The sequence below is a fragment of the Martes martes genome (genome assembly GCF_963455335.1).
Source record: "Martes martes genome assembly, chromosome: 7".
Taxonomy (NCBI): domain Eukaryota; kingdom Metazoa; phylum Chordata; class Mammalia; order Carnivora; family Mustelidae; genus Martes; species Martes martes.
In genome coordinates, this window is record NC_137894.1 from 67,343,976 (window position 1) to 67,367,747 (window position 23,772).

General features: G+C 34.9%; 1 protein-coding gene across 1 annotated transcript in view; it reads right to left on the minus strand.

The window, feature by feature from the left end:
• Positions 1-23,772, minus strand: part of SECISBP2L (SECIS binding protein 2 like) — a 58,311-nt gene that overhangs the window by 22,059 nt on the left and 12,480 nt on the right. The window contains exons 4-14 of the mRNA XM_080809316.1: positions 22,678-22,813; positions 17,891-18,120; positions 17,585-17,609; positions 17,108-17,223; positions 11,312-11,446; positions 9,548-9,628; positions 8,864-9,031; positions 8,591-8,732; positions 4,643-4,812; positions 3,732-3,864; positions 1,790-1,952 (exon numbers count right to left, since the gene is read on the minus strand). Coding sequence (XP_080665442.1) covers positions 1,790-1,952; positions 3,732-3,864; positions 4,643-4,812; positions 8,591-8,732; positions 8,864-9,031; positions 9,548-9,628; positions 11,312-11,446; positions 17,108-17,223; positions 17,585-17,609; positions 17,891-18,120; positions 22,678-22,813 — 1,499 coding nt within the window. The remainder of the gene's footprint in view (positions 1-1,789; positions 1,953-3,731; positions 3,865-4,642; positions 4,813-8,590; positions 8,733-8,863; positions 9,032-9,547; positions 9,629-11,311; positions 11,447-17,107; positions 17,224-17,584; positions 17,610-17,890; positions 18,121-22,677; positions 22,814-23,772) is intronic.

The window sequence follows — 23,772 nt, forward strand, 5'->3', positions numbered from 1 at the left end:
CAACAGACACATGAAGAGATGTTCAACATTGCTAAGCTTCAGGGAAATACAAATCAAAACCATGAGATACAAATAAGCTATCACCTCACACCTGTCAGAATTGCTACAATCAAAAAGACAAGAAGTAAGTGCTGGCAAGCACATAGAGAAAAGGGAAACCTAATGTACTATTCATGGGAATGAACTGGTGTAGCCACTATGGAAAACACTAGAGAGGTCCTCAAAAATTGAAAACAGAACTACCATACACTCTAGCGATTCCACTTCCTGGCATTTACCTGAAGAAAACAAAAACATGAATTCAAAAAGATATAAGCACCACTATGTCTACTGCAGCATTGTTTATGATAAATCCAAATATGGAAGCAATCTAAATGTCCATAAATAGATGTATATCATATGATCTCCCTGATATGAGAAAGTGGAGATGCAACGTGGGGGGCTTTTGGGGGTAGGAAGGGAGGGAGACAAACCGTAAGAGACTCTTAATCTCATAAAACAAACTCAGGGTTGCCAGGGGGAGGGGGGTAGGGAGAGGGTGGTGGGGTTATGGACATTGGGGAGGGTATGTGCTATGGTGAGTGCTGTGAAGTGTGTAAACCTGGTGATTCATAGACCTGTACCCCTGGGGCTAATAATACATTATATGTTTATAAAAAATTTTTTTAAAAATATTAAAACCTAAAAAAAAAAAACCCAAAAGTTGGGGTTGTAGCTATGTGTGGAATATACTGTGTGTGGCATATTACTGGGCCATAAAAAAGAATCAGAGCTTGACATTTGAAACAACATGGATGGACCCAGAGGGTATACTAAGTGAAATAAATCAGAGAAAAACAAATATCGTATGATTTCACTTATACATGGAATCTAAAAAACAAAACAAATGAACAAACCAGAAACACACTAAAAAACAGACAGAACAAAATGGTGGTTGCCAGATGGGAAGGGAGTGGGGTTATGGGTTAAATTAGGTGAAGGGGATTAAGAGGTACAAACTTACAGTTTAAAATAAAGAAGTCAAAAATATTTTAACAACTTTGTATGGTGACAGAGAGTAACTAAAACATACAGTGATGATCATTTCATAATGTATATGAATGTCAACTCACTATGTAGTATACCATTTGGCCTGTAACTAATGTAATACTGTGTATCACTACACTTCAGTTTAAAAAAAAAAAAAAAAAGAACAGAACAAACCAATATGGTTTGGATTCATACTGATTTTACTTTCATATGTCATTTTTAAATGTAGCATCTGCACAAATGTTAAAATCCTAAAATCCTTCATAGCAATAACTATTAGCTCAATATTATCCACTGATAGGTATTTTAAAACTTAGAAACATGTGCTTAAAAACAAAAAGCTTTATGTAATAGGTTCACTTCATGTAACAGGGTCTTAAACTTGTTTTTAATTGGTTAGAGAGGGGTTCTTTTCTGAAAGGCCAATAATATAAACAAAAAAGCAAAAGCATTTGAGGAGGAGAAACCCTATATTAAGGCAGTGTGCATGTAAGATGTAAGGTGAGATTTCCAGGTTTATTTATAAATATTATTGGATATAAAAAGAATATATTTACTGGCAAAGCATTTTCACATGAACACTGATAGCTGACAAAAGTCAAATGCTTTAAATAAAACTAGCTATTAAAAAAAATTGAAAAAGTCTTAAATATCTTTGAAGTTTCGTATGCTTAACCCACCAGGTAATGACAATACTGCAGTGAGAGCCACAATCCAGATAGTTGAACTATTCAACCTCAATAATGAGACTAAAACTTACTCTCTAAATCTTTTGCTGTGGATTTTGGTTATTGTTGAAGATGCCATCGGACTGCCTATCCCAGAACTAGCCGGAGAGCCTTGTGACACAGGTGTCATACAGTATGGAGAGTTCTGACTTGCTGGAGAAAGCGAAGTATCACTGGGCATGCTCAGTCCAGTATCTGTGGAGATGTGGGGGTAGGGGAAAAAATTTAGAAACTTCAAATGCTGAAAAACTATATACTGATCAACACTACTTAGAAAAGCAGTTGTCTTTTGTGTAACTTTCAAATTCTCCAGAAGCTAACAAGTTGGGTATTGTTTATATCATAAACATCTCTCATATTCTACAAAAATGAAGTCTTCCTATTATCTCTTAAAGCCTACTCTTAAAAAAGAAGCACAGTCTATAAGTCTCTGCACAAGAGACCTGAGAAAGTCAAGTGATGTAAAACATGTATTCTAGAGAATTTAAATTGAAGAACAAAGGTAATAACTTCTGAACCTCTTTCCAGATCATATTATCCATCTCCTTGATCTCTATTTTTTGGCTTAACTGTCTAAAAATTCCCACCACTGCTGGCAATGATGAATTCTACCTAACTCATTCTCTCCACATCCCTCCTGATTTCTTTAGACACCACCCCCAGTTTTTCTCTCATTTGGTCTTTGCTTCTGTGCTAAGGCAGCCTCATTTTTTTAGATACCATCTTTTAACTTGACTGCTTCCTTCATTTGGTGCTTTTTTCCTAAACAGCTAAACTCAGGAAATGAGTTATTATTTGTATTCCAGTCCACTAGTTAGCAAAGTTACACATGTATCTTCTTGTCTCCAATCCATTCTTTTTTTTTTTTTCCCAATCCACTCTTTATTACATTTCTTGACCTTCCAACCCCCAACCCAGTTACTGAAGTACACATGATAGGCATTCAATAAACACCTAAATGAATGCTGAATTCATCCATTTTTTAATGAATGGATAAACCTAAATACAAAGGAAACGATATTTAATTGAGAGTAAAGGGGAATCTTAACCAAATATGTCCTAGCTGAACAATCTTTAGAAGCAAAATCTTAACTAAACACAATGAAACACTGCCAGTAAATACATGTAAAACAGATTTAAATGTGTTGCAGAAAGGAATACACATATACCAGCAGAAAAAGGGACCTAGCCAGGCAGCTCTTAAAATCTCTCTTCAATAGGGGCACCTGGGTGGCTCAGTGGGTTAAGCTGCTGCCTTCGGCTCAGGTCATGATCCCAGGGTCCTGGGATCGAGCCCCACATCGGGCTTTCTGCTCAGCAGGGAGTCTGCTTTCCTTCCTCTCTCTGCATGCCTCTCTGCCTACTTGTGATCTCTGCCTGTCAAATAAATAAATAAAATAAAATCTTTAAAAAAAAAAATCTCTCTTCAATAGTAGTTAAAATATCAGAAGGAATTTTTGCTGAGGTCCTACCTAAAATCATATGTGATGGCTACCGTATGGGACTGAAGCTTACTAACCAACTGAATTCTGCTCTACAAGAGGCTTTGTAATTCTCTACTCGCTCACTATGGTATATGTATTAATTCATGAAAGTGAGAAAGAAAATCAACAAAACCAGTCCAATGAAAAATAGTCCTGTGAAGAAAACAGCCAGTAATATTCTAAATACAAAAGAAGACAAAATGAAAAGAACTATGAGTTATAGAGGACGCACTGATGAGACCATAATTATTAGTACTTACAACAAAGCCAGGCCTTAAGCCTTAAAAATGTCAAAGACCCTACATAAGACCTGCCCCATCCCCCCTTTTAAATATCTCCCTACAAAAGCATCTTCAAAAGAAACCACTCCCAAAAAATAACTGTAGATAAATATGGAGCACATCCTACAATTAGGATAGTAACTAGTGATGGCTTATTGATTAAAATACTCTGCACCATTCCATGATAAGGGAGAAAGGGATGATCTTACCTTCCTGGGAAACAGTCTCCTGTGGCAAATCATCAATAAAATCTAAGTGCATTTCTATTGGTTCCTCAGTTCCCAAAAGGTTATGGTCCACAGTTAAACGGCCCTTCTTTTCCTCTCTTTCTTTCAAAATAACCTAAAAGTCATTACCGGTCTTTAATTACTGATCACTCTTTATGTACTGAATGATGAAAATGTTCACTACTACACAGTTAAAGGTCACTTAGAAATGGACATGAGGAGTTTGGTTGGCTATATATGTTTAGTTGGCTACAAAAAAACTGACTGGTAAAAAAGTAAATGTTAATTTTAGACACTGTAGTTGAAATAAGTACTATATCCAAAATAAAGGCAGGCAATTAAGCTATATAATGCTACAACTATCAAACCACATTTGCTTCCCTCTTTAAATCCTGGGTTTACACAAAAAAGGATTAAAATATAAAGTGTGGAAACCAGGTCATACAATAGATTTACACTTTGTAGTTTTCAATTATCTGGGCAAGGATCATCTCATTCTGCTCCTAACAATACTGAATTAAATAAGGCCAATATTATCTTGACTTACAGATGAAGAAGATAAGGGTAGGAAAGGTTTGCCTGAAACTATATAATTTAGAACCAGAATCCAGGGCTTCTGATTCCTACCGTCCAACATTTTGGATGCTAAATGTTTAACTTTTTTTTTAACCTTCCAGAAAGAATTCATCCTCCAGGGCCTTGTTCAATACAGAAAGATAATCTTGATGCTGATGATATCCCCAACCCCCAATTAACTAGTCATCATAAAGATGTATGCTTAGGACTATCTCATAATAATCTGTTGGCTAAAAAAACACCACAAACTACTTTTGCAAAACAGATTTAAATCCTTATTTATCTTGTAAGATAAACACCAGCAGATTTCGGTTTACCTTTTTAAGTGCTGTGGGCCGTTTTAGTTTTGCAATTTCCTTCTCTTTTCCTTTCTTTGCTTTAGAGGAAGTAATGTCCAAAGAATTAAAGGATGTCAAACAGGGCTGACTTTTGGTTAAAGGTTTTCTGTTAGTAGAGTCTTTAGTGTGAAAAGAAGCTGCAGTAACCACTAAAACAAACAAGAACATTAGTTTTACTATTATGACCAACACCACATATTACGAAAATTTCTAATGATAAATCTACAAGAAAATCCTCTTCTTGTGGGAAAAACAGACATTGTAATAGTAGGAGTAGTACAGGGCCATGCAGTGTCTCTCAGGTACAGCTTTTATGCATCCATTTAGCCTCCGTAAGATAAAGATGACAAAGCCAAGGCATTTAACTAATTTAGCAATCCAAAGCAGGGACAAATAAATTATTCTACTCCACCACAGCAACCATCAAGCATGCAATTCTTTAACACTGGTCTCTAAGCAGTACCACTCTACCTCTGCAATTTCAAAATTCTGCACCTCTCCTTATTCCTACTGAATCTTATGTAAGAATCACCCTTATATAAAACACATAGTCTGACACTCCTCTCTTCATTTGAGCCTGCCAGTGAAGAATGATTTTCCTCTCTGGCTGCACTCTTAGTACTTCTTTTATACTTTTGTAGTTCTTTTATACCTGATTGATACCCTCTACCCTCTAGTGGCTACCACAGTCCTTTAACGGGTCCAAAGACTAATAAGCTCAGTCCTCTCACTCTAGCAGCAGAAAAGCTTTCATACTACTTCCCTGAGAGCTGCTATCTGATATAAACACGCAACCCCCTGAGAGGAAGCAGCAGGCATTCTAATTCCTGTTCAAGGTTTATCACTGCCTCTCCTCTTAATCCTATCTCAGGATTAATTCCTCAAGGATTTTGGTGTCCCTTCCCCCTTGCATCTTTCAAGGTCCTCCTTGACCCCTGATTCTTTTCCCTAACTCCCATTAAGAAGCTAAAATCTCCTGTACACGAAAAAAAGAAAAACAAAAAACCCAAAAACCAACAACCCAACAAAACCTTCCCCTGCATGGCTTCCCCTCAAGCTAAGGTACTATCACTCCCCTTTCCTTCCTTATTAGACTTCTCAATAGTCTGCCTTATCAGTTATTTATACTGACAGGGATACTACCTAGTTGTATCCCAGCAACGAGATAAGCCTGGGATCCTCCTTCCCCACCATCTTCCCCAGAGGTCCTGAAATAGTCTGCTTTCTCATTATCACTTCCCAGATCATTACAATCTGGCCTCTGACCTACCCACAGGCCCACAACCACTACTGTCAAGATCACATACAAGCTTGTAATCACTGAATCTAATTCTCTATTCTAGTTTTTTTTCAGCATTTGATATGAAAGACCTCTTCCTCAAAATTCTGTCCTCGCCTTGTGTGATATTATACTCTCCTATTTTTCTTACTCTTCCTCAAACCTATTTTTTTGGTTCTTCCTCTTGCTATCTTTTAAGTCTGAGAATTCCACAAGGCTTTATCCCTGAACATATTTTTACTAACTTTACTTTCTTCCAACAATCTTATGCATTTCCACGGCTACACATCCATCTCTATTTAAAATTCATGGGCTTTGGAGTCCCTGGGTGGCTCAGTTGGTTAAGCATCTGCCTTCAGCTCAGGTCATGATCCCAGGGTCCTGGGATTGAGCCCCATGTTGGGCTCCTTCCTCAGTGGGGAGTCTGCTTCTCCCTCTCCCTCTGCCTCTCTCCCCTGCTCATGTACTCCCTCTCTATCTGAAAAGAACAGATTTTTTTAAAAAATCTTAAAAAAAAACCCAAAACCTCACTGACTTCTAACATACATAACTGCATACTAAGTAGGAACCACTAGACTGTCCCTAAATAGCATTTCAAATACAACAGGGCTGGAGTCTGTTCTTCCCAACATCTTCTTCTATGATCCTAGTTTGATATCATCATAATCACCATAGTCCTCTAACTAAGAGAGTTTGGAGTCATGGAGCCATCTTTGACCTGTTTCCACATTCCATCAGTTTAAAACAAAAACTGCCACCAATTCCTCACAATCCTTTCATATATCTAGAATAGTCTCATTCTTTTCTTGGACTTCCCAAGAAAGTAAATTTCTTTGTAATCAATGCTTTCCAACTTAAACACTAGTGGCAGGTTAGAGGTTAATCTCATTTCCATCTGGTAAGAATCCTCTCCCTTCAAAGCCCAGTCCACATGTTATCTACATGAAGGCATTTGTAACGTCTTCCCCATTTCTCCCTGTTGACAGAAATCACTCTTTTCTTCTGCAAGTTCACAAAACTTTGGCTGGCATCTTTCCTAAGGCACTGTTCTTTATTAGTTATTTGTTTATGTCTTTCTCCTCAATTATATTATAAACCTTTGACCACAGGAATACCTTAATCTATAATTCCACAGTCCTTGACACCATGCTTTCCATGTAGATATCTATAGTTGTAGATATCAGCATGTGGTCAATGAATCAAAGTTGTAACAATGAAGCCATTTGAAGTATCACAGGTTAACAATCTCTTCTCCATAGTAATCAGTTAACATTTATCAAGTGACTATAACCCAGACGTTCTTCTAACCACTTCATATGCGTCACCTCATTGACTCTTCAAAACAACCCTGTAGCAGGTACTATCATTACCTCCACCTTAATGTCAGGAAATTGAAGCACAGCAAAGTTAAATAATTTGCCAAGGAAATGCATGGAAGAACAGAATTCAAGCCCAGGCAGCTTAACTCCAAAGCCCCTGCTTGTTGCCATGAGGCCATACCGCCTCCAGAACGCCGCTAACTCTCAGTTCCACTGCTACAGTCCTCTTTACTCTTTAAGGAGACGTAACTGCTACTCTCCCCAACTCAACAACATTCAACTCAAAAGCTTAGTACACATCCAATATTATTTTTACTAAGTAGATCTAAGGTTTATACTGGACAGGAAACTAGCTATAGATTTAAACATTTTGCAGACAGAATTAAAGTTCTACACTGTTAATTATCTTTTTGTCTAAAAAGAACAGACCCTTTACATACAACAGAAGAAAGAGAATATTCCAATTCTGCCTCTTAACATCAGGCTTTTTGTTGGTGTCCTTCCCTTTCCTTTATCTTATTCCTCTCGCTCTACAACAAAGGCTATGCAAAGAAATGAGGGAGCACATAACAGCTGCTGAGCTCTAAATTTGACAAGGTTTACTAAAATATACATTGCCATTTCAGTAGAAAGCCAAATCAGTCATTCTCTCTCATACACACATATACACACGCATGTATGCACGTGCGCACACACCCCTTGATCAAAACTCCTATGTTTCCCAGTATCCAATTTAAAAGGTATAAAGCCAAATTACTTATGATTCTTATTTCAACCCCTGGAGAAGAAAAACATAAGCTACTTCATAATATATACCAACTGACATGTGAACTGACCTACAAGACATGAGAGAACAAATCACACTGGTATATAAGAAAAGAGTTTCAGGGTAAAGACATACCAAGCATAAAGATACTGAGCTAGGTGCATGCTGGGTGTATCTGTGGAACAGCAAGGGGGCCGACTGGCTAGAGCAGTTTGTGTCAGAGAGAATGGTGATTGGGGGTGGGGGGGAAGGTCATAGGATAGCTAAGATCTGGCCTTAGGACTCTGGCTTTACTCCAAGTGAGATCAAGAGCTATTGGAGTGTCTGAGCAGTGCAGTGATATAATCCTGTTTATATTTTTAAAAGATCACTCCTTTTAAGATAGCCTGCAGGAGGTAATAGTGGGCTACTACGGTGTTAATACCAGCATGTGAGCTACGAGCGTAACAGGAGAGGAGCTGGTGAGTAGACTCTGGATTTTCTAGATAGATGCAATTAACATTGATAATAAGCAAAAACTATTACCAAAACCAAAGAGCAAACTGCTCAGATAGTGAAATCACCTGTATATGCCAGAGGTCTGGTATTAGTAATCTGCCGTGCTTTCATCGCTTGTTGTTGTTTTTCCAGAGCTGCTAACATATCCCCCAAATCTAGCTGCACAGGGGTTTTATTTTTTTTTCCAGCTGCCTTTGATAAAGCTTCCTGCAAGGTAAATGGAACATTTATTTTTTGTGATGACATTTAAGTGTGGCAATTTATGATGACTGTCACTCCTTCTGTGCACCCCCCGCCAAACCTACCAATTACATCTGTTCATAAATATGAAAAAATACCTGTAGTTTTTTTTGCTCCATACTTATTTCTGAATATTCTTGAGCTGTGGCAAGGGCTGCTGCTAAAGCTTTCTTCTTCTGACTTTTTGCACGTTTAGGAACTGAGGTTGTAATGGGAATTGGAGTCTGAACTATATTGATTGGTGAGTTTTCAGGTAAATCATCCAACTAGGATAACCAGACAAAAACATTTGTTAGTGATTTAACAAAGGTCTAACCATAAGGAAAGACAATCCCGAATGTGGGATGTTCTATACTATATCTGGACTGGAATCTTTGAGGATTCAATGCCATAAAGAACAGAGTGAGACGGTGGATCCTTCCAGACTGGGAAATAATAAAGAGACAAACTGCTTAATGCAATTGGTGACACTTGTCCGGATCTTGGCCTGAGAACAAAATAACTCCCAAGTAAAGTTTTGCGACAACAGAGGAGATGGACTGTATGCTGAATGATATGATTCAATTAATGGTGTTTTCTTGTCCACAACAGAACTATGGATTTTACAGGAAAGTATCTTTGTTCTGGCTATGTTGAAAATAAATATTAAGTGCCAAATACATGGTTTTCTTCTCTATCATGGTGCCCCACATGTCTTTATGCTAACCTATAATACTTTTCAACATAGCCACAGTTCAAAGGATGTTCAAATACTTTGCTTATCTTTTTAAAGAGTCACTTACTACTTTTGAAGAAAGTTTCTGTTGAATAGTCTCATCTTTAACATTTCCACTCTCATTTAGTTCTTGAAATCTATCTTCATCCTGAAATAATTTCACATTTTAAGTAAAAACAGTTCAAATCAATAAACTCTTTAAGAAAAATGCTTTATAATGCTTAAGAGTAATGAAAAATGGGGAAGTAATTTTTAAAATTCTAATACTAGACTGAGTCAGTCTTAAAAAGGAAATCTCATTTCTCACATGCTACAACATAGCTAACTTTATTATTCATCAGTGGGGGCATATCTGTTCATGTCCATTCTTCAGATTTCTGTGCCTACTATCCCATTTTAATTAATTCTATTTTTAAAAAGAATACATAATTGAAAAGAAATACAAAAGGGTTTTTATCATATTTCAGATAATTTGGAAAATATTTTCAACAGAAAGCTTAGTATGAATTTCATAAATATATTCCCTGTCCTGTAATACTACACATACCTGTCAATAAGGTTAAAAGTATAAAAACTTAAAAGAAAACCCTATTCAAAGTAACTTCTTAACCAATATCCTCCTTTATAGCGGAAATTGTATCTAATATCTTTAAGTATAAGGGTGGAACCAATTATATGGTTAAGTGCAAATAATAAATCTGCTACATGTTCTCGATAACTGAATAGAGATGCACTCTCAAGTCCTTTAGGTCGATTACTGAGTTTATCTAACATATTATTCATTTCTAGTCTCTGGCCTAAAGCACATTTTCCAGTTTAATTTCCACCTATTGACCCATTTTACAAAAACTATGATCCAACAAAAATGAGTTATTCAAATGAATTACCTGAGATGTTGTTCACTATCCTGACACAACCAGATTCTACTGATTCTTTAAAGTCTATTCCAAAGATTGTCTCTATCCTACTCCAAACCCAAAGGGACTTGTCCCTCCTTTCAACCCCAACCACACCTAAGCAAGTACTAGGTGTGTATGCATCTACATTACTATACAGCAACCTTCCTAAGGCTACTGTGTTTACTCACTTAATGTATCATTCACAGCAACTTATTTTACACACAACAGGCCTCCAATAAGAGTCAGTTAGATGAATAAAAAAAACTACTCCAAGCAGAATACAAACTTTCTGCCTATTAGAGAAAATAAATTAACTTTCTTTTCTTCTCCAAGATTCTCCTGGCTAGCAGCACAAATTACCTAGACCAAACCATTCAAATCTAAAAAAAACTTGACAAAGAGACTAAACAATAATAATAAAAATTAGGGAGAAAGTTTCATACTGGGAGAAACCAACATAAAATCAAGTTCTACCTCTACAAGTTACCTCATGATGAAAATTATAAAAATAGACATTAATAAAGTTAACTATAACTTCATTACTAACTATTATTAACTATTAATAACTACTACACTAACTATACATATCCTGGCCAAAAATGAATCAATACTTCTGAGTAATTTATGATCTAATAACAGAGTCATAAAAAGTACTTATCAGAATGTAAGAAAATTAATTTTTTTAAAGATTTTATATATTTATTTGACAGAAAGAGATCCCAAGTAGGCAGTGAGGTAGGCAGAGAGAGAGAGAAGCAGGCTCCCCTGCTGAGCAGAGAGCCTGACGTGGGGCTTGTTCCCAGGACCCTAAGATCATGACCTGAGCCAAAGGCAGAGGATTTAACCCACTAAGCCACCCAGGTGCCCCGAAAATTAATTTCTTAATGGGAACATTTGCTATAATAGTTTACAAATAAAGCCTGAAAAAATACCTCGAAATATAAAGACTCAGAATTTGAGTCGCCTCTGTGAGACTGACTGGTGTTTAATTGCTTATTATCTTGTCTCTTTTGCAAATTCTGTCTTCTTTCTGAGGAAGTACTATGTCCTCGGCATCTGAATCCAACCTAAGCAAGCACCAAAAGAAAAAAATATATTATTTAAGTGAACATTTTACTGAAGTATAACATACTTATAGAAAAGTACACAAAAGTATACAACTCGATGAATTTTCATAAAGTGCATAATTTACTATAGAAGTTTTCTTAAAGAGCTTTTGACAAGATCATTTTAAGGGAAATAAAAAATGTGGTAATGCAAGTTGCTTCCCTCCTCCCCCTCACCTCATACATGAACGTTTAACCAGCTTTACTTGTAATAGCCAAAAACTGGAAACAACTCAGATGTCCTTAATTGGGAAAACAGTTAAACTTACTAGGGTACATCCCTACTACAGAACAACAGTCAGCCGCCCAATGGAACAAACTTGATGTACTCAATAATCTGGATGAAACCCCAGAAAGCCATGCAAGTGAGGAAGCCAAACCTAAAAGGACTATATGAGTTCATTTATAAAACATTCTTGCAACGACAAATTATAGAAAGGGGGAAACAGATCAGTGGATTCTAGGGGTTAACGAGAGGCTGGCCAGAAGAGGAAAGGAATGTGGCTATAAAACAGAAACATGAGGGATCCCTGCAGTGATGGCTCTGTTCTTCATTGTGTCAATGTCAATATCCAGGTTGTGACATTGGACTGCAGTTTTGCAACATATTCTCATTGGAAGAAACTGCACACTACCCTATTAAACTATTATAAGTCTTCTCACATCTGTGGTTTTATTTTTTTAAAAAACAATTTTTAGGAAAGGTTAAAAATTAAAACTTATTTCCAAGAAAACAGGTTTAGAACAAAATTTTCATTCAATCTATAAATTATCCTATTAATAAATCTGTGAAATGTTCAATGGTCATAAGGGCAAGATTTGTAAGAATCTTAAGATATTTCAAAATCCTCCTCTTAAGTACCCAATGCAGATAACATGAAATACCTCTCTTAACCAGGACACCTACAAGATGTGAAAAGTATAATCTTCATTACCAGTTATCCCCAAATTCTAACAATAAACAGAACCTGAAGCAGATCTAGAACAGAAGGTGCTAATACACATGTTTTTAATGATGAAATCAAAATTATGCACACAAAGACATGAAAACCACCTAGCAATTCCCATACTAAGTAATTGGTCTAAAAAGACTTGCTGATAAGGAATAGAATTTTTTTTAAGAAACAGAATTTTTATACTCTTTTGGGAAGCAGGTTACATGGCAGAACAATAAGCCAGAGAAGATGGTCATATACCAAATTTAATTATTCCTTAGAGTAAGCACTGTGACAACTGGGCTACTTCCTATGACTAGATACCCAACAGTTTCTTAATTTTAAATATTCTTCCAGATACCCAACAGTTTCTTTATTTTAAATATCTACCTCACTTTAAAATAGGCTCAAAAACATAGATAGAGATATGGACAGAGGAATACACACACGATGAAACAAATCTCAGTAAAATGTTAGCTAGCCTCTAACTGGTAGCTGTATGAATGTTCTCTATAAAATTACTTCAACTTCACTATTTTAGCAATTTTTGTAAAATGTTTTAAAAATAGGTCCATGAAAAGAAGCTCATACAAGACTGGTAAAACAAATGCAATTTTAATGTCTAGGTAATAAAGAAAACAAGTTAATTCACATAAATTATTAACACTGAAATGAGTACTCATACTCAAGTCCCAAGACAGGTATGACCAAAAAGTAAGAGAATAATTCCTGAGCACAACTCTGCATTTCTGTGGACAGTCACTATGACAAAAAAGTAAATGTAAACCTGCTCTCCAAAAGCATTAAAATTATATCCAAAAATAAACCCTGTTGTAAATCATTTACTAAATACGTATTAATGTTGCTACAAACACTAAGGCAATTAAAAAAAACAAATGGAACTTGATTTCTTATACTTGGGAGACATAAAGCTCCAGGATTAAATTAAAACCCCCAAACTAATGTCCCAACAAAGTTCATGAGAACTAAATTTGCACGTATACCAATTACCTCCTAAAAAGGTGACTCAAAAATAAGAAGACATATAGTTTTTTGCATAGGAAGATGCCACATCACAAAGGTAATCCACCCTCCCTAAGTTGATAGATTAATTTACTGATTAATACAGAACAAAACAGAAATTCTAGAACTAGATTTCAATATACCTGGGAATTTAATAGATGTTGAAAGTGGGTAATATCAAATCAGTGAAAAGACAGACTTTTCAATGAATGGTGCTGGAGATTTGGGTAGCCACTTGGAAAATATGGAGTGGAACTACATCTCACACCATGCACAAGACAAACCCAAATGGAATAAAGATTTAATATAAAAAACAAGAATAAAAGGATGAATACCCAACTTTTGTAGCAACATGGACAGGACTGGAAGAGATTATGCTGAGTGAAATAAGTCAAGCAGAGAGAGTCAATTATCATATGGTTTCACTTATTTGTGGAGCATAAGAAATAACATGGAGGACATGGGGAGATGGAGAGGAGAAGGGAGTTGAGGGAAATTGGAAGGGGAGGTGAACCATGAGAGACTATGGACTCTGAAAAACAACCTGAGGGTTTTGAAGGGGCGGGGGGTGCCAGGTAGTGGGTATTAAGGAGGAGGGCATGTATTGCATGGAGCACTGGGTGTGGTGCAAAAATAATGAATACTGTTACACTGAAAAGAAATAATAAAAAAAAAACAACCCAAGAATAAAAACACACTATTGGAAAACAGGCAATTCCTTTATAACCTCAGAGTAAGGACATAGCATTAAAACTCAGAAGCCATTTTAAAAAACAAAAACAAAAAACAATAAATTCAATATATAAACTTTTTAATGCTATTTAAAACATAAACTGGCCAAAAATGGCAGTAATAGTGAGCAAAGTCAAAAATAAAAATGAAAGCCTAGCAAAATATTTGTAACTCATATTACAAACTAAAGGCTCCCAAATTTTTAAAAAATCTGGTAAGAGCTTGATGGAGAAATTGTTTTTAAAAATATACCAAAAAAAGAAGAAAAACAGATCAAGATACCAAAAAAAGGGGGAGGGGCAAAAGATATGATCAGGCAAGTTAACAAAAAAAATACGAACAGCTCATAAATACATGGGAAGATGCTCAACAACATTCATACACCATTTCCACCTAATTGGCACAAATCCAAAATCCTGAAAACACATGATTTCTGAAGCTATATGGAAAAAGGCACTCGCCACATTATTGTTGAGACTTAAGTGGTACAGTTGGCCGATACTATCAAATAACCGAAGTGGCTTTACCTTTTCACTCAGCAGTCCCTTATCTAGGAATTTACTTTATTGCTATACATATACATTTCTAAACGATACTGCAGTATGTCCACAATAGCAACAAATTACAAACAACTCAAATGTCCATGAATAGGAAGACTACAGAAATCAACAAGTATATCCATACTCCAAACATCACGAGTTATTTTTTAAAAACTGTGGAAGCCCTCCTGTGATACTATGAAAATGTTTCCAAGATACACTGTTAAGTGATGAAAGCAGAGCACAGAACAGAGTGGATAAAACATAAGATACACAATTGTATTTAGAATGACATGAAGAAACTCTAGGAAAATACATAAGAAACTACTCAAAGTGGGGCAGAGATAGGGAAGATAAGACAAGGGTAGAGAGTGAAAATGAGATTTTTTTTCATCATATAATCTTTTCATCTCTTCTATTTTTCAACCAATTCACAAAATAAAACCATTTTTGAAAATTTAAATTTTTAGATTCTGTACATTATTTAAAATTAAGGTTATGACAGATTATAGGAAGAACCTGTCCAAGTGTTAAAACATAGTAAAAATATTAAAAATCACAAGGAAAACAGCATGGTACAGGTACCAAATTCTAATAAATGGAATAAAACAGCCCAGAAACAGCACCTAAGACATAAGAAATTAGCAAATGAGAGAAAAAAATGGATTATGATTTTCAAACAGCTGGTTAACTACTTTGAAAATCTACATCACTGTATCATGCATCAAAATAAATTTCAGATAAAAAGTTCTTGCAACATTATACTATAAAAAGGTAGTGGAAAATACAAGTGAATATGTCATCTCTAAAATACTTTCCAAGCCTAAAAACAATCAGAAATCGCAAAAGGGGAAAATATTTGACTTAACAGAAAAAAAAAAAAGATTCTGCACATCACAAATCAAACACATACTTAAGAATAAGTATTAACAACACATCAGAAGTAGAAAACACATTATTCAACATCTGGCTCCAGTTCTTTTGGAATGAAGAGAGATACAAAATAAGCAAAACCTAATATATTACATGTATTTGCATCATTTTTTGTTGTTCTTTTATTGTTCTTCACCAGTTTGGAGGCTCAATAGCTGTACTACTTCCTCTCCAGTGGGTTATGGATACCAAACGTCTAACAAGTTACAATTTCAACATAAAATTTCAGAACTTAAACATTTTATAGATTCTGTTTATCTCATCTATATAAACAATTCTTGTTTTAGCTCTTTTGTTTCTAATCAAATAAAGCTAGACTGCCTCTCATGGCTGCCACAAACAACAATGACTCATTTTTGCAATAACCATAGGGGAAAGGGCATTATTCTGCTTGTTTTCCTGACAGTCTAATTAATGTTAGGGAGCAGCTGACGTCCTTCATTTCAGGGAAGCAAATGAACAGGCAAGTATTTGGTCTATTTAATCCATTAGTAACTTACTCTTATTTCAGTTCATCCACAGATCTATTCATATGATACTTTTAATACCTTAACTAGATTTAAGGAATCCAGGAAGTCTATCTAAAAATTGAAAAGGAAAAAACACTGACCAACAAACAAATCCCTGATTTCACAGACAATCAACTCAAGAAGATAGTTACTGGGAATCCATAGCAGTATATAACTTGCTCAGCTGTATGGCAGCTAGATATTGTTCCCCAAAACCAGGAAGCCACCCAGTCTGGCTACATTACAGCATGAGGCAGCAATTACTATGGCCCTGCAACAAGCACAGAGTGCATAGCTTATGGTGTTTATGGTGTTTACTAGACAGTAAAGACACATGAACAAGGCCACAGTCCTGAAGTTCAAAGAATCAATATTTGTGGCATTAAAATGTTTTTAAATTTTTTATATGGATAAGAAAAAGTCACGGCAGATGAAGCAGGATTGAGGATATTCTTTTTTAAAACTATGAAATATCCAAATCTATTTCTTAAATACAATATAGTAGAAAATAGCACAATATACACCTATAAACATATCACCTATAACCAAGATTTTCATTTTGTTTCATTAAATAATAACTTTACTGGCTAAGCCATTTTAAAGTTACAGGTATCATGGTATTTTATGATTATGTAATTCAAAATGCATCTTCAAAAATTAAGGACACTGGGACACCTGGGTGGCTCAGTTGGTTAAGCCGCTGCCTTTGGCTTAGGGCATGATCCCAGGGTCCTGGGACTGAGTCCCACATTGGGTTCCTTGCTCAACGGGGAGCCTGCTTCTCTCTCTGTCTCTGCCTGCCACTCTGCGTGCTTGTGCACGCTCTCTCTCTCTCTCTGACAAATAAATAAATAAATAAAATCTTTTAAAAAAAAAAATTTAGGATACTGCCCTTCAAGACCACTATACCATTTATAATAATTCAAGTTTCTCCAACCTAATTCAAATTACCTGTGAATTATTTCTTTGTTCAGTCTGCCTTCCACCTCTAGAAAATGTCTGATTTTTTTCCATCCAAGGTTTTTTCTGAGTTGCCTGGCAAGTTACATTGGACCAATTTACACTACCTGTAACCAATGAGATTAAAAATATGATTTATTTATGAAAGAAGCCAAAACCTAAATTATCCCTTAACTTTGTATATTGAAAGTCAGTCACTATAAACACAAAACTGCAAATTTCTCTACAAAATTTAAGTGGTATTCCAATTCTTAGTAATAGAAGTGCCACCTTGCAGAATACCCCAATTTCTCAAGGGAGAAATATTCTCAAGTTTTATCAGCCCAACTGTACTTTCAAAGTAACGTGAATCTCTTTGGAAGATTTCTAATTTTTTCTACAGTATCAGCAGGCTTCATGATTGAAAGCAAAGCTCTGACATGGACAAAGAAGAAAGTATAGCAAAAACACTATGCAGAAAATAAGTACCTGTACATATAGATGATTCCACATGCTAAAAATAAAAACAAAAAGACAATTATTTTCCGCTTAAGAGTCAATACCATATGCCTTGCAACATGTTTCATAACTTAGTCTAGCGTGAAGCATGCTTATTTACAATCTGAGAAAAACACTTCTCCATATATATTTTTCATATTAATATACAAAATACATTTTAATCCATTCTATAACTACAGGAATTGTTAATGAAAATAGATACTTAAGCTTTAGAGAAGATATAAAGATAATACTGACATAGGTGACCAATAAAGGAATCAAAGCAATGTTACATACATTCATGGTGCTAGAATCGGGATTTCTCAAAGCCCCTGCTGCTGGCTGGTTGTTGCTGTGTTTGGGACTGCAGTAGCCACTATCACTGTCAATATCAGCTTCACTAGCCCCCTGCTCACTGGAGGATTCCGCAGTCGGGTGGGACGCTCTTCTCCTCCTGCCTTTGGACTTCCAGAGCATTGTGGCAGAGCTCTCCGAGAGAGATTTGTTAGCAATATCTGACGGGAAATCTGTAAAGCAAGGAAGGTGTGACATCTCTTTTTGAGGACCAAACTGATAAATTATTGTTAAATTATCATTAAGGTCATAAGAAAATAAAGATACCTAACTTTGTAAATGGAGAAAACAAGTAAAAATTTTGGGGGAAAGATCATCAAAAGGTAAGATGTTCCTGACAAGTTGGTTTATGACATGTATTTATTACGACAAGAGAATAAAATATTTGTATAAATATTAAAACAAACCACCCATTACCCATTTCAAAAGAAAAGTAACAATACCAATCTTTTTGAAGTCCCCTGCATACCCCCTCTACCACTGCATCCTCTTCCTCCCCAAGAAGTTACCTACACATGGAATTCTGTGTTTATCATTTTCTCACTTTTTACAATACTTTTTTCATGGATTTTTGTATTACTAAAACATAAATCATATAATTTTGCAGTTTTCACTTTATAAAAATGAAATTATACTGTCCATTTTCTTTTGTGACCTGCTTCCCAGTGTGCCCCATCCCCTCAACATCAGTTTTGAGATTCTAATGCATGTGGCTGTAATTCATTAATGTCACTGGAATCTAGGATGCCTATGTATGATGAACATACCACACAGTATTTATCCTATGTACCACTGATGGGACGCCTGGGACTGTTTTGGGGTTTTGCATTATTAAAGAATACTGTTAGGCCTTATGGGATACACATACTCAACTTTACTTGGTAATGCCAAATGATTTTCAGTCAAACTGCTTAAAACAGGTTACAAGCAAGATATAAATATAAATATAAATATCCACAGTGATCCATATAGTCACCAAATACTTGATACTGTCTGCTAGTCTATAATTTCTGTCAATTGTTAGATATAAAAAGATGGCTCATTTTGAGTTTAAATTTGTATTTTCTTGCCTAATCATGAGGTTTGGTATCTTTTCTAATGCTTTTAGCCACTACTGTTTTCTCTTCTGTGAAATGCTTAATTTTATTTTTGGATTGTTTAACTTCTGCCTATTTTTCTACTAAGTTGTCTCTTTATTTTTCTATTTCAGAAATTGTAATCAAAAGACATTTAAAAAACTCTTGCAATGTCCTCCTATCCTAACAAATAACAATTTTCCTTTTTCTGTATTTCTGCCCATAACTTTTATGCAGCATCAACACAATTTTGAGTTGGGCTATTTAATATTATGTATATGTTCTTCAAAATTATAATGTGAGAAGGCTCCATATTATTCCACTGAGTGGATGTTCTACACTTCTCTTGTCACCTGTTACTAAACATTAGGAAGCTTTCAGTGTGCTACTGCAATCTGGATCTTTTTCAAACAGTCTTTTTCTTTCTAGGGAAATATATCCATTTTAGATATAGTAACAGGAGAAGGACAATTGGGTCAAAGGAAAGATTCCTATAGTCCCGCCACACTGTTTCAGCCCCCTGGTGCTGTGTTCCAAGGCCCTGAGAACAAGGTGGGATCATTTTCTTATTCATTCATATGAATTTTTCATGTCTTCATACTAATACTTTATTAGTGAAAGGCATCGTAAAAATCGTTTCCAAGTTTGTGGCTTATTCTTTCACTCACTTTTGATAGAATTTATTTCAGAAATAGTTCTCTCCCTGCAGTCATTAAGATATCTGCTTATATTTTCTTCTACTGTGGTTTTCCCATTTGTCCTTAATCCACCTAAAAAGATTTGCATGGGGTGTAAATTAGGCTTCTGTAATGCTCTCTCTATTATTTTCCACGTGTTTTCACATACATGTGAATCTGTTTCTGGGTCCCCTGTTCTAACTTTTGTATAGTGCATTTTTTATATAAGTCTGTAAGAAGTTAGATAGTTTAATAGGTCTTGATATTTAGAAAAAAAGTTCTTTTCTTTTCAGACAAATGATCCTTTTAGAATTAGTTTATCAAGTTCCAAAAAAAATTCCTATTAAAATTTTGATTAGAACTGCACTGAATCTACAGACTGAGTACTGACTTGGGGAAAATGACATCCGCAGTATCAAATTGTCCTATACGAACAGGGTATCTAGTTGTTGTTTTTTTTTAATGTCCTACCATAAAGTTAAGATTTTCTGCATAAATGTCTGGTATATCTTTTGCAAAGTTCATTCCCAGAAACATATATTTGTTGCTATTATAAATGCCATCTTTTCTCAAATTTTGTTTGTAACACACTGAAACACACTTTTGTATATTATACCTAGTATTCTTGTTAAGCTCATTAAATACAAGCTTATGTTCAAGAATAAAAACTTGTTACAAGTTCCTTTAAGTTCTAATATTTCAGTATATCTGTGACTGATACCAATTAATCCTCAGAAATTAAAAACAAATTAAACAAAAATACTAATAGAATGTAAAATCCTCAGACTTTGAAAAAAACTAAAGAGTAGGAATACTGATAAAAGGTATTATCTTCTAATCAAATTTTACCTTCATTTTCATTTTCACTTCTATCAAAGCATAGTTGACATACAATATTACATTAGTTCAAAGTGTACAACATAGTGATGCTGCAAGCGTCTATACATTACGCTTTGCTCACCACAAGTGTAGCTACCATCAGTTTACTCCCAACCCTCTGGCAAGCATCAATTTTTGTTCTCTGTGTTTATGGGACCATTTCTGCAAGGGTTTTTCCCCCCTTTTTTAAAGATTCCACATATAAGATTTTAAGATTCCATCTGACTTATTTCACTTAGCATTATAGCTTCTGGGTCCATCCATGTTGTAGCAAATGGCAAGATTTTATCCTTTTTATGCTTGTGTAACATTCCATTGTATATACATACCACATCTTCTTTATCCATTCTCTGTTCATTTACTTATGGACATTTGGATTGCTTCCTTATCTGGGCTATTGTAAATAATGGCACAATGAACGTAGGAGTGAATATATCTTTTCAAATGAGTGTTTTCATTTTGGGGGGGTAAAATACCCAGTAACGGAATTATTGGATCACTTGGTATTTCTAGTTTTAGTTTTTTGAGGAATGTCCACACTGTTTTCCATAGCAGCTGTACCATTTTACATTTCCAATACATGAGGGTTCTTTTTTCTTCATATCCTCACAAACACTTGTTATTTCTTGTCTTTTTTATTCTAGCCACACTAACAGGGGTAAGGTGATATCTTGTTGCGGTTTTGATTTATATTTCCCTGATTAGTGATGTTGAGCATCTTTTCATGTGTCTGTTGGCCTTTTGTAGATCTTCTTTGGAAAAATGTCTATTCAGATCCTCTGGCCAATTTAAATTGGATTATCTGGTTTTTTGGTACTGAGTAAATATTTTAGATATTAACCCTTACTGGATATACCATTTGCAAATATCTTCTCCCATTCAGTAGGCTGCCTTTTTGTTTTGCTAATGGATCATCTATTCATTTTCTAATGCTTATGCTTCAGAAGATTGTCTTTGTGGTCACTAAATGAGCAAACTAAAGAAGTAAGGATTTTTAAAAGCAGTCCCAGGCTTTAAAGCATGTAGAAGTAAGTCACTATAACTAGGAATAACCAAAACATAGAAAACTTTGTAATGTATTACATTGTGATTCTTTTCTATAGCCTCTCCAAGCATTTGTTAGACCATTAATCTTACTGCTTTATGACTACAAACTACACACAATGACTATACTAGCAACAAGATTGTTTTTTAATGGATTCCCAGATTCTCTTACTCCTAATGGATCTAAGCAATTGCAAAAAAAAAAAAAAGACCAAAAACCCGAATTGATGTCACAAATGAAAAGGTGCAACCCAAATGAAAGAAAGTATGCACCACCAAATTTATTTTAAGTCAGAGTGGAAACTACAGAGGGGTAAAAAGTAAATGTGCCTTTGAGCAGATCTAATTCTTGGCCTTGGATCATTAACAAAAATTTTTACTAGCATCAGTGACTATGGGTGAGGAGAGAGTTATCTACTCTGTAGCCATTAAGCTGAGATCAGAGATACAAACTAGAATTTAATGATATAAACTGGAAAATATTAATTTTTATCTATTACCAGAATAAAGCTTCCTTAAAGTTTATATATAGTCTTCTAATAAACTCTGGACAAAAAATATCCAACTAGTACAAAATTCTTAATTGCTTGATAGGATATATGTGCCACTCATGTTTGTTTTAGATCTATGCTAAAATGTGGCACAGAAAACTTGCCAAGTTATTTCTATAAAGATATTATATAATATTAGAGTATTTTATAAAGAGTTTTAAACTATTTATAAAAACATACAATTTTGATTTCTGCCAAAATGAGTCCTCAAATTCTTACAATGTCTGCAACATTCCATCTCTGATTTCTGAACTGCTCCACTACTACACGGGAATAAGGACATCTCAAATCCTCCTCAAAATTGCACATTAGCCAGCAAACAAGCTGAAAGAACATTATGGATATGGACTGCTTTTATCCTTCCTAGAGAATTTCACAAAGTGGCAGGATAAATGAAAGGATGAAAGTCTAGAATCCTGAAATGTGGTACAGTCCACAATTATAAAATCAATACAAGAAAACAGATGAAAATCAATGATGTATACATAAACACTCTTGCTTACCAGTTTGTTGTGAAGCATCTACCAGAAGCACAATTTTTGATCGATTATCAGGACCTGCTGCATTTGTCTCTTTCTGAGTAGCTACATTTTTCACCAGTGGCCTTTTGCTTTTTATGTGCTGTTGTAAAAGCTGTTGCTGATTGAAGCACACACACACAAAAATAATAATTTAAAATCCTACTCAGTGTACTACATTATAAAATACATAGCCACTATGAAACACACCTAAATGTATGCTCTAAATTAGTGGCTCCCAACCCATGGGGAAAGAGGGTTACTGTGTTAGGAATTCATGACATTATCTGCATTTAATTATACATTAAATGATATAGATACACATTTTAATACTATTTTTCAAATAACTATTAACACTACCGTGACTAATAAAATATTAATACATCTTATATTACTTATACTTCATATTTTCTCAATAAATAATTAATAAATGATAGAAGTATAATCATGTCATATAAGGGTTTGTAAATTTTTATTTAGAGGGGTTCTAAAAAGGTAGTACTAAAAAGGTACTAAAAAGGGTACTAAAAAAGTAGCTCATCCAAGAGATAAATTTTCCTTTCATGATAGTAAGAAAATCCAAAAAATTTCTGCTTTAGAGCTTAAAAACAAAATATAAAAAAGTTGAGCCTTTCCTTCATTTTTCAAAACAGGAGTATTCATCACTTAATAGCAATTTATACAACAGAATTCTGAATTTAACTCCCTAAAGTGAAGTGCCAGAAAGGCACTCTGAGAAATCATGTTTCTTTACCATCTGTAAGTTATATACTACTATATTATTTCCCATAATTGTTTCTTTACATTCTCCAGAGGTCCCAAAACAATTTCCCTTGACCTAGTGTTTCAATGAACAAAGACTAAAAGCTTTTTAAAGCAAGCTGTGCTGCATGTTTGTATTTTAATTTGTGAAAAGTGTGCCAAAAAACATCAAAGATTTTTCACTGAAGAAACTAGGCTAATGGAATCTACGAAAGCATCAACTCCTTGATGATAGAGCCATAAGATGCATTTAGGAAATCAGTCTGCCTTCTATTAGCTCAAAACTGCTGAGAAGAAACATGTTTTTCTTTTTACTTG